The 12,927-nt window shown below is 35.0% G+C and overlaps 1 protein-coding gene across 1 annotated transcript in view; it reads right to left on the reverse strand.

The window, feature by feature from the left end:
- Positions 1-520: 520 nt before the first annotated feature.
- Positions 521-12,927, reverse strand: part of QSER1 (glutamine and serine rich 1) — an 84,592-nt gene continuing 72,185 nt past the window's right edge. Inside the window, exons 10-13 of the mRNA XM_008002673.3 lie at positions 12,043-12,140; positions 7,941-8,093; positions 6,165-6,260; positions 521-5,162 (exon numbers count right to left, since the gene is read on the reverse strand). Of these exons, the coding sequence (XP_008000864.3) occupies positions 5,022-5,162; positions 6,165-6,260; positions 7,941-8,093; positions 12,043-12,140 (488 nt within the window). The 3' untranslated portion in view covers positions 521-5,021. The remainder of the gene's footprint in view (positions 5,163-6,164; positions 6,261-7,940; positions 8,094-12,042; positions 12,141-12,927) is intronic.

A 12,927-nucleotide genomic window follows, 5' to 3' on the forward strand; every position in this document is an offset into this window, starting at 1 on the left:
GGCGTGGTGGCTCATACCTATAATCCCAGCTACTTGGGAGGCTGAGGCTGCAGTGAGCTGAGATGGTGCCACTGCACTCCAGCCTGGGCAACAGAGCAAGGCTCTGTCACAAAAACAAAACAAAAAAACAGTAACAAAAAATTAACAGAGCAGTGTAGTATATGTGCTGTCATTCAGGTTTATATAGAGCACTCGAATAATGACTATTTTCTAAAGTATTTTGTGGAAAGAACTAAAATGAACAGCAACTTCAACAACCAATGGAGAATAAAACAGATGTTATAGAAGTAAAAAAAAATTTTTTTCAGACTTTACTGAGATGATAAATATTTGATACAGATCACTTGTTACATTATTCATTTTCTAACTGTATAAAGGCATGAAGATTCACTGCATTTACAATCCAAACTACAAGATAGCAAGCACATTGACAGTATCTTCACTTGAAATACTTAATATGCTAAAAATATTATATGAAGATTAAGGCAGAATCTAATTCAGAAAATCAACTCACTAGTCCAGTCAGGACACGTTTTTATTTTTTTAACTTACTCAACAGAGATGACAGAAATAGCTTGATATTATCAATTACTTCTAGTTATGGACTATTTTCAGATAAAACTAGAAAGATATAAGTTAACAGATTTATACGTCAATGGATTGATACTTTTTTTTTTTTTTTTTGATGGAATCTTGCTCTGTCACCAGGCAGGAGTGTAGTGGCGCGATCTTGGCTTACTGCAACCTCTGACTCCCTGGTTCAAATGATTATCCTGCCTCAGCCTCCTGCATAGCTGGGATTACAGGCATGCGCCACCATGCCCAGCTAATTTTTGTATTTTTAATAAAGATGGGGTTTCACCATGTTGGCCAGAACAGTCTCGATCTCCTTGGCCTCCCTAAGTGCTGGGATTACAGGTGTGAGCCACTGTGCCCGGCAGATTTTTAACTCTTTATAGGTAGAAAAGGACTAAAAGAGTTATATCTTAAAACAGAAACTCTTAAATATGGTCTGCTATTGTTAGCTAAAGATGCAAAGTTCATCAAATACTAACTTAAAATAATCTGAGAAAATAATGGGTGGGCCCTATACCATTTGTAACTAATAACTGTTTAGTTTGTGTGAGGAATCTGTAACATGACGATGATTTTGGCTATATGATACCTGTTTTCAATTCTTAAAAAAACAAACAACAAAAAAACCCTCAAACATTTTGATTTTCTTGTTTAAAAAAATTGTTTTCATTTTAATGATCTGAGTTAGTAACAAACAAATGTACAAAATTGTCTTTCACATTTCCATACATTGTGTTATGGACCAAATGAAAATGCTGGACTACAAATGCAGGTTTCTTTATATCATTAACTTCAAATATTGTCACTTATAAATAAAGGTGATTTGCTAACACATGCATTTGTGAACACAGATGCCAAAAATTATACATGTAAGTTAACGCACAACCAAGAGTATACACTGTTCATTTGTGCAGTTATGCGTCAAATGCAACTGACACAGAAGCAGTTATCCTGGGATATTTTACTCTATATGAAAAGCATCTTGGAGAAATAGATTGAAATACAGTTTAAAACAAAAATTGTATTCTACAAATACAATAAAATTTGCAACTTGCACATCTGAAGCAACATTTGAGAGAGCTGCTTCAATAACCCTGCTGTTATATTGGTTTTACAGGTATCTCTCCAAAGTCATGGGTTGGGATATAGCTGCTTTAAAGAAAATAAATATGTATATTAAAAGGAAAATTACACTTTAAAAATGTGAAGAAAGCTTTGAAAACAATCTTAATGCATGAGTCCATCTACATATTTTCAAGTTTTAGAAACAAAGAAATTTAGAATTTTCAACGTAATCTGAAAACTTTCTAAGCCATTTTAAAATAAGACTTTTTTCCCCATCTTTCCAATGTTTCCTATTTGATAGTGTAATACAGAAATGGGCAGTTTCTAGTGTCAACTTACTGTGCTATTTCATAAATCATTACACATTTATGACTGAGAGGTCAAGTAAGTGGAAACTGGGTTTTAATGAAAATGACAAGGGGGCCCTTCAGCAGGCACTCATCTGAACTAGTAATAAACACCAACACAAACTGATTTTTTATATTAAATTTTTTTTAGATCTCTAAAGGTAGGAAAATCCAGTCTTTCTTAAAAATACTTTCCTGGGTTGTGGCAACATGTGCTTTACCTCTTTAACTCTACCTAAAACCTAAAGTTATTTCTATATTATAAATTTCAAACTCCCTGGCAAGGAATGTAAATGCTAACCAGCTAGGTATTTATAGTCATGCGCCGCGTAACAACTTTTCAAAGACAGACCGCATATCTGACAGTGGTCCCGTAAGATTGTAATACCATATTCTTACTGTATCTTTTCTATGTCTAGATACACAAATGCCATTGTGTTACAACTGCCTACAGTATTCAGTACAGCAACATGCTGTACAGGTTTACCATACAGCCTGGGTATGTTGTGGGCTGTGCCACCTAGGTTTGTGTAAGTACACTATGATGTTCGCACAACGGAATTGCCTAACAATGCATTTCTCAGAATGTATCCCTGCTGTTAGGCAACACATGACTGTATTTAACTTCATAAAAAGCGATAACTCATGGATGGTTGTCATAATAACATTTCCACTTTTCTCTAAGGCCTGAGGTTGATGTCTTTGCCTATGCTCTATGGATCAAATGAGAGAAGATGATGCATCTAAAAAATAGGGTCTCTTTGAGGCAGTATCATAGACTTGGCCTCCCGTATTATGAAAACCTTTGTTGTGCTAAAATGAATATAACTGCAAGCAGTTTGAGGGCAACTGCAGTGCCAAAGGAAATGAGTTATTTTCTATGGGAAACATAAAATTCATCTTAAGGAAACATCTTTGTTTGCCACGAGGCATATCATGAAGAAAATGTGGCTAGTGAATTCAAACATCGACTCCAAGAGCCACCTAAATTAAGGTGGCTTTTAAAAATGTTTAAATTATCAATGATTTAGAAACATAAGCTGGAAGAGTAATATAAAGATGTATATTTATAATGCTACTTTAGGAGATGTAGTTCCCTACTCTGCATTTTGGAAATGAAAGACATCAATTCTGTCCAGAGTCAATACTATCAGAAAGAAATATGGCTGCTTCCTACTCTTCTCCACTTGGAAAATTCATTTTATGATGCTCTCACCATTGATACTCTGTGACTCTCATATGAGTTAGGCAAAATGAATCTAATAGGTTACTTTTGTTTTCAAAATAAACCACCCAAACAGGTTTTTTAAAACTTTCAAAAATGGAACATTTAACCCTTGAGAGAAACTTCCATTACTGAGTACCTAGTCTAATGGCAAGTATAGTATTAAGGATTATTGCTTTTAATAAGATAACCATCAGAAATAAATATGTAAGCTTAACTCAAATACTCATTTTTCACCCAATGCTACAATGTTTTCTTCTCAAATCAAATCACATTACCTTCAATTCTTTGCCAGTTTACTGAGGTTTTAAGTATAAAAAGTTGGCCTGTTAACTCAAAAGCAAGACAATAGCAATATCCACGTGTCTTATTTGGGCATTGAGCAGTAACACTGCTTTCTTGATAGGATTTAAGGCACTAAACGGTGGTAAAATAAACAAAAGGATGATGATTAACTTCTTTAGAATCCTAAAAAAGGAGATAGTTTAGAATGACACTAGTAAATCTTTTTCTCAAACAAATAAGGCATCCTGTTGGCAAACACAAATAAAACACAAGGTCATGTTGAACCTAATACATTCACTGTCTCAGCTAAACTACTTGAAACGCTACCTATCAAACCTAAGAAAGCTACAATAGTGTGTATAAAGGCTGGAAAGGCACCAAAAGGAGAGCTCTACAACTTCCAGTTCTAAGAGTTAAGGAAGCTGTGTTTAACACTGCAAATAGTCTAATTATCAGTTTTATTCTTCAAAATGTAAATGTAGTTAGATTTTTACCTCGACAAGTTAATCAAGTGCTAGTTTAGTAAGAAGTTTATTTTATGAATTAGAAAATTACTGCAGTGTCTAACACAGCCCTATTTATAAAGCTAAACTAATTCTAGTACTGAATGCATATTCTGGATAACACTGAAGCAAATTTGTATGAACAAAAATGGTTACCTCAAGATAGAATTCACAATAGAAATTCAACATATAACTAAATAAGATTTACTGAAAATAACAAAAGGTGTTGTAGAGATATATCAAACATAATTATAACCACAACATTTTCCTTGTGAAAAATACAACTATTAGTGAAATAAAATGTACAATTGAAAATTTTCCAAAGGAAAAAACACAGTATAAACGAAAATACTTTTCTTTGTGATAGGGAAAATAGTATGTCATTGTTTTTTTGTCACAATATAATTTGACACAAAAAGCAGTCAGAGAATTGCACCAATTCCACATCCAGTTTCCTGAACATGTTAAGAGTAAAAGGAGTCTGTAAAGCAGAACAGTTTCCAAATTTTATATTTTAAATTGATGATATTCTCATACAGGATGTCACACCACACCAGACCTCTTTACATAATGTACAATATTTCTGGTTTTGTGGCCAGATGTGAGTACAAACGCATGGTTTCTGCCACTTCTCTGTCATTCTGGTGTTTAGCCAGAGTCAGAAAAAAAAAAATCGTTACTTTAAGTGTTATTTCTCTAGCAATAAAGAAAAATTATACTTAGTGCATGCTTCATCATTTGTCAAAAAATGTTTCTGAAAATATAACTCAAGTTACCCAATGGTTTACAAAATAGAAAAATCATTCATTAGGGTAAAAATGTGGTGGGATTTAGGTCCATTTCCAGAGGACTAACTTCCTTCCTAAAGGCGCACCACTGTCCTTCCGCAGAGGTGGTGATGGCAGGTCCGTGATGGAAGCGGCTGGCCTGCAGACCACTACTTGACATCTGATTATCTTTGACCGCCCCATATCTGCCATTTCATTAGTGCTACAGAAAGATGGGAATTTTGTGGAAAAGTTAGGAACATTTCTGCTGTACATGATTTAGAAGTTCTCCAAATTTTTCAAAGAGGTCCTCCACCCATTTTACATTTTTCATACAAAGTTGAACAATTTCCTCCTGTCCTAAATCTTCATTTTTTTTCTGCACCGAAGAAATCTAAAAAAAGAAAATTGCCAAATTAGCTTATACTTATCACGTCATACTTAAGTTCAACTACAAGTAGTACTGGTATTTAATTTTTTTCTTCATTCTATCCATGGAGAATTATTATTTCAGATAAATTTGGGTGAGCTCTAATCCTCTCATCTTTGGCTCCAAGGGGGCAGAAAGGAAGGCTAGAAAACGTACTTCAAAATTCCTCCATTTCTTCCAATTACGTTAAAAGCCAAATGACAAATTTTGGAGTCGATTCTGCATTTTAAAGCATTGTAAAAGTAGTCAACCTATTTTGCATCACCATCTTTGCTTTGTCTTTTGCTATATAAAGGTTAGATTTATGAGCATCTTTCCATACCAGACTACTGTCAAACACATTAGATATAGCCTTGGACCAACTTAACCCTTTTTAATTAACAGAAGTGATAGTGCTGGTTAAATAGGTAGTATTGTCTACAACCATTTAACCTGTCTGTGGAAATTAATGCTTATATCCCATCCATGAGGTAATATTTTGTCATGTATAATTTCTGAACAACTGAAAAGCTACAATTAAATTTTAACTTTTAGTTTTTCATGCCAAGGCACAAAACCCCATTTCTCTGCGATTAAGTGGGATAAGGCCTTTCTAAGTAATAAGTAAAGCAGCGAGATGTCAAAGCAGTGACTGAAGTGAATTAAAGCAGATCATCATACACTGTGAGAGAACAAAACGCAATAAAACATCATTTATTATGGCGATGTAAAGCAAGCATCGACAGCTTTAAAACATTACCAATTATAGCTGCTACAAGAGGTGGTGAGGCTAGGGTAAATCTGAGCACAAAACATAGCAGAGAGACTCAGAACAATAAATCGATTCATTATTTATAGAACACATAGGCAAAATATATACACACAGGTGTTTCACAATTCTCTTTAAAACATTCCAAAATACTATAGCTAGAGTCTCCTTAACGTTCTGAAAAACATTTCTTTTTTAAATAAATGAGAAGAAATTACCTCATCCTTACATATCAGATAAACATGATATTTATAATGATGGAGTGAATGATACAAAGAATACAACTGTATTTTCTCTGGATCGACAGCAAACTCCTATAAAAAGAAAAAAGTTTATAGATATATTTCATGGAGTATCTGAGCTAAGAACACTTTGAGGAAAATACTGGATCAAAAGTCTCAATGGCAATGTCAAAAATGACATATATGGGTAGGTATTCAGTTGTGTTAATATGGAGAGACTTATTCAAAATAAGAATTTAAATTATATTTTAAAATCTAATTCTTTATCCTGAATATAAATATGCATTATTGAAAAAACTTAAGCATTATAGAAAAATTTAAGTAATAAACATATGAGATGATTTATAAAATAAAAGCTCCCTATAATCTCCTGCTTCAGAGCTAAACAAAGCCGATGGCATGTTATATATTTTTTAATGTTTTTCCCCTAGGTATAACATGTATGTTAATAACACTAATTCTGTATTGAGAAGGGAATCACACTATACATATTGTCCAGCAACTTTTCTTTCTTCCAACTTGTTTTTTGACCGAACTAAAAATTGGTTATCTTTTCATTTAGTACATATAGCTGTCCCTATATGAGGGTGAGGACTTTTAACCAGTTTTCACTGTTGTATCTTTAGTACTTAGAACTGTACTTGGCATGCTATAGGCACTCAAAAAATTTTTTTTGAAAGAATGAACAAATCTATCTCTTCTTTATAAAAAGCATGTAGTATGACATTAGGTGGCTCTTCATTTATCTAACTTCACACTGGTGGTACATAATTGGATTGCTCTTACAAACAATTCTACAACGAGCAAAGGTATGTATTTTTATGCATTTCTGAATCTGTTTCTACAGAATACTTTTTTTTTTTTTTTTTGAGACAGTGTCTCATTCTGTCACCCAGGCTGGAGTGCAGGGATGTGATCACAGCTCACTGCAGTCTCAATTCCCTGAGCTCAAGCAATCTTCCCACTCAGCTTCTCAAGTAGCTAGGACTACAGGTGCACGGCACCATGCCTGGCTAATTTTTTTTTCTCCCCGCAGGGTACATGGGGTCTTACTTTGTTGCCAAGGCTGGTCTTGAACACCTGGACTCAAGTGATCCTCCTGCCTCAGCCTCCCAAAGTGCTGGGATTATAGGCTTGAGCCATTGTGCTTAGCCCTGAATACATTTTTGCTGTGAAGCTGATATGTTGCCAAACTGTTTTCTGAAAAGGTTATAACAATTTATACTATGTTTGAAGATGAGCAAATTCCAATTTTAATGACTTTGCAGATATGAAATAAACATTTCATCTTTTTATGGAATGTGTTGTGCACACTCGCTTATCTATGTGCATGCATACCCAATTAAAAATATACCTATAATACAGGTAATGCATATGTTAATGAGTTCGAATTGGCCATCTCACAATATATACACATTTCAAAACATAACATTTTGTACATAATAAATATATGCAATTAAGAAAATAAAAAACTACCTACGAATATATCAACATGAACGTGAGATAATTTATTCCATATTAGTCAATTTAAGAAATTTGTGAGCACATATTATATGCCTGATACTGTGCTATAGAAAAAAAATAAACAACCATGCGTCCCTCTTCCTTAGGCCAGTGCTGCTTATACCTACCTGAAAAACCTTCACACTTAATGACAACATAGTAAAATATTTGCTTGTTTCAATGTTTTAAGTAGGAATTATATTAACAATTGGAAAAGGTACAGTTGCATTAATAATCAATTACACTTACTTGTGCAGATTTAGCGGTTGTTTTAGAGGTCCTTAGAGTTTTCTTATTATAAGCTTTGCCATTCATTTTGATTTTAGAAATAGCAGTTCCTCCACTCTTTGCTTTAGAGTCTCGAGTAATTATTGTTAGTTCAGGAAAACTTTCCAAAGCATTCTGGAAAACAATGAAGCAAAATAACTGACACCAGAAGAAAACTAATCTAAACTACTTCTAGCTATCTAAAATTTAGAAGTGTGTGTGCACACAAACACCTATCTGCAGAGAGGTGTGTGGGTACTGATGGGATGTGGTAAATATATACACATATGCATACATATACATACACAGGCTGGGGTTTAAACATGGTCACAAGTTCTTTGCAGCTCTTCCTATTGGATATGTAATCTATTTCCCCATCCCTTGAATCTGAGCCAACTCTATGACCTGCTTATTTAAGCAACAGCACACCACACTGGGAATCCTAGTAATGTCTAATTTCTAGTAATGTCTCTGGCTTCAAGGCAGGAGAAAGAGACACATATATGTTTCAGTAAAGCCCTACCACTTAAACCACTGCTCGCCCCGTGAAATGTGGCTGGACCTTGCTACAAAGAAGTCATCTGCCTCTGGTGAAGATGAGGACAGAGGAGAAGCAGCACTGTAGTGCTTCCCTGACTTCACTCTTCTCTTGCTTATTTTGAATGCGAGACAAGTACCTGTAAGATAAGATCCTAAAACAGAGCATGATGGGTTTTTTGACAGTGGTCATGTGGTAAAACCAATTCCACTCCATCCTTTAAAAGGCATTGGTGGCCAGGCAAGGTGGCCCATGTCTGTAATCCCAGCACTTTGGGAGGCCAAGGTGGGCAAATAACTTGAGGCCAAGAGTTCGAGACCAGCCTGACCAACATGGCAAAACCTTGTCTCTACTAAAAATACAAAAATTAGCTGGGTGTGGTGGTGCACACCTGTAATCCCAACTACTCAGGAGGCTGAGGTAAGAGAATCACTTGAACTTGGGAGGCAGAGGTTGCAACGAGCCAATATCACGTCACTGCACTCCAGTCTGGGTGACAGAGAGAGACTCTGTCTCTAAATAAATAAATTAATAAGCCACTGGCCTATTTATGCCCTTACCTACTTGGCAAATCATCCTGCCTGACTGAAAAGCTACAAACAATAACTGAATGATACTTGTAGTGACATTTAACTAGTTCGATTATGACTTTATAAAAATTAAATCAAGCTCCTACCATCATTTATTATTTTGACACTAAAAATGTTGACGTTCTCCTATAATATTTATGATTCAGAATGCAGTCTTCATTCGATAAGCACGTTTTGTGAACAGTTACAACCTTTAAGGCCACTCTTCTCCAAACTCATCTATTGTTTCCAAGCACCTGGTATTGGGGCCCTGAAAATGGTACCTTTTTAAAAACAGGCAACCTAAATTTTTCTTAGTATAAGTGTATTAAGGAACTCAATTTCATTTGATAGAAACAATAACACTTTTGGCATTTTCTACCAGAGTGAGCTACCATCACGTTCTAGCTTTGTTCCTTTCTCAGATTATTTGTGCTCTTATCATGTACTCTGGTGTTTTCCATTTAAAACATGCGCCTTGACAATTTTTGGATCCAGAATTACTATTTGCAACAAATAGAATTTAAAGTCTAAACATTCTAAATTTGGAAACAACGCACACTAAGTCAGTGGAGATGAAAGAAGAAAATTTAAATCTTTCCAATGACCACAAGATGCCTAAGATGATCCGAAGTACACAGATTTCAGAAAAAGGCAGAACATCATTACCTTGAAAAGGCTTCAGGACTCCTAACATCACGAAGATCAACATAGGAAAGCACACTAATTATTTCTAAAGAACAGAAAAACCTTTCTTCATCTACTATTTGTAATATTTTACTTCAAATCATTATAACTCTTAATATTATGTAATTTGGCTTTGAAATGCAAATTGCTAAGGCTGGGCATGGATTACACCTGTAATCCCAGCACTTTAGGAGGCAGAGGCGGGCAGATCACTTGAAGCCCGGAGTTCAAGACCAGCCTGGCCAACACGGTGAAACCCCATCTCTACTAAGAATACAAAAATTAGCCAGGTGTAGTGGTGGGCGCCTATAATCCCAGCCACTCCAGAGACTGAGGCAGGAGAGGAGGAGGTTACAGTGGGCAGAGATAGCGCCACTGCACTTCAGCCTGGGAGACAGAGTAAGACTCTGTCTCAAAAAAAAAAAAAAAAAAAGAAAAAAGAAAAGAAAAGAAAAAGAAATGCAAATTGCTTTATATGACAATTATCAAAATTAATAACTAATAACAGAATTAGAAATCTTGTTAAATAACTAGTTTGACGTTTCTACAGTGATTAGCCAAACCTGGTAATTTTTAAAATTTAGTAAATCTTTAGAAAACACCTATCTAAAAATGTTCCCTTGTCTCCACAAAATATAGTATTTCACAAAAGAGTATTTCATTTATTTGAAGGCAGCAGTTAAGTAGGAAACACTGGGCTAGAGCCAAGTGCCATGGCTCACGCCTATAATCCCAGCACTTTGGGAGGCCGAAGCAGGCGGATCACTTGAAGTCAGGAGTTCGAGACCAGCCTGACTAACATCGTGAAATCCCGTCTCTACTGAAAACACAAAAATTAGCCGGATGTGGTGGGGCATGCTTGTGGTCCCAGCTACATCCAGTCTGAGTAGGAGAGGCTGAGGCAGGAGAATCTCTAGAACTCAGGAGGTGGAGATGGTAGTGAGCTGAGATCACGCCACTGGACTCCAGCCTTGGCAAAAGAACAAGACTCCATCTCAAAAACAAAAACAAAAAAACACAAACTGGACTATGAGTCAGGAGACCAAATTCTTAGTACTGGATTTCTTACTAGCTTCTAACTTTTTTTTCCTGCTGCGAGTACACGGCAGTGAAGAATATATGACTACTATGATAGTTTACTGTCATTTAGTTTTAAACACAATCTAATAGCCTCAGTTTTCACCTAATTGAAATGAAGTCAATATTCACTTTTACATGGAGTTCACATAAATAGGGATGTGAACAAGTTATTCAAATGTATAATATTGTTACCATCAATTAAAAAATGTTCCCCAAAGTAGATATAACCAAATGATTCTCAATGTGACATACTTTGAATAAGAAAGGCTAGGGAGTAATCACTCTGTGATTCTCTCCCATGTGCACGTTAATAAATTTGCGTGCCTCTTCTCCAATTGAAATAAAAAGCTCGGCCGGGTGCAGTGGCTTACGCCTGTAATCCCAACACTTTGGGAGGCCAAGGTGGGGGGATCATCTGAGGTCAGGAGTTCAAGACCAGACTGGCCAGCATGGTGAAATCCTGTCTCTACTAAAAATATCAAAATTGGTCGGGTGTAGTGGTGGGCACTTGTAATCCCAGCTACTCAGGAGGCTGAGGCACAAGAACCGCTTCAACTCAGGAGGCAGAGGTTGCAGCAAGCCTAGGTTGTGCCACTGCAATGCAGCCTGGGTACCAGAGCAAGACTCCGTCTCAAAAAAAAAAAAAGCTAGAAATTTTTAAATTACTAAGTAGCTTCTATGATAAATTATCTGAGTTTAAATTAGCTCTTTTCTATATTTCTGATAACACCAAAACCAACTTATATTGCCAAGATATTAACAGATAGAATTATATACATTTCCTACCCTTATAAAAATCAATGTTTCCTCTGATATTGAATAAATGAGGCAAGTAAGGGGAATTCTGACAACTGTGCTAAGGAAAAGGTAATTTTAATTACAGACAAGACGTAAAAATTTTGAAATGTTAAAAGAAAAACAAAATTAGAATACAGTAGTTTAAAGGAAATACTTTCAGAGACATTTGGAAATTATTTTATAGAAGATACAAAATAGATAACTATAAATGCCTAAAAAATAAATTTAAGTGGAGAAAAGCAAATGATTAACACTAAAAAAGACAAACTAAATAGACTTACAATGAATAAAAACCAAATTTTTGTTAGGTGAAAAATTTTGTAAGTGAATGATTTTCATAAATTTCCTTCCTATTATACTGAAGACTATGATTGCCATTGAGTTTTGCTAATAAGTCATCAGAAGGAAATACCTTGAATGATTGATCCAAATGAAGATTCAAAAGAAGTCTCTTTCGGTTATCATTTAGCATGCCATCTATTTTTTTCATATGAGGTAAAAGTAGCTCATCTGAAACAACATTATAATTTAACAGGATAAACTATCAATAAATACTTAATAAAAATTCCAACTTTTTCTCAAAACATGTATTAAAATACACTAAATTCATTGGCATATGTAAAATATTGATTGCAAAAAACTGGACGTGAAGCTTTCTGAACAAAGGTTAACTTGAAATGTAGGTTTATAATAGCAAGTGAGAAAGAGGCAGCTCAGTATGATGATGGGATGAGCACTATATGAGGATCCAAAGTCCTAAGTTTTAGCTGAACTAGAACTGCTGGATAAACTAGAACTGGCTTTTAACTGAATAGAACTGATATGTGGCCGCTATGTGACCAATGGGCAAGCTGCCTAATTTCTTCAGACCTCATTTACCCTCTGAACAATCTGAACAATCATAGTATTACAAAATACAAACTGATCTAACAAAACACTGAGTATGACCAAGGGATATTAAGTCACTTTAATTTGAAGCAAAGAAAAAGTAGGGGAAGAAAAATGATCAAAACCCAGTACCAACAATATGAATCAAAATAGTTATTTTAGAAAAAGAGGGGAGAGTACAATTATGACAAAGACTCCTATTCAAAGCTTTTGGCTTTTCAGTGTCAACACTCTGAACTTTAAGTTCCACTAAGAAAAGCACTTTTAGAATATAATTAGTTTGGTGTAGCATTAAACATTTTAGATTATTAGACTTTTAATTTATCAGCATAGTAATTTATTATATTTTATAATACTAACTGCCTCTAATAACCTTTCTGGAAAAAAAAAAAATCCCCAGAATCCAGGT

This window comes from Chlorocebus sabaeus, chromosome 1 (genome assembly GCF_047675955.1).
Source record: "Chlorocebus sabaeus isolate Y175 chromosome 1, mChlSab1.0.hap1, whole genome shotgun sequence".
NCBI classification, from domain to species: Eukaryota; Metazoa; Chordata; class Mammalia; order Primates; family Cercopithecidae; genus Chlorocebus; species Chlorocebus sabaeus.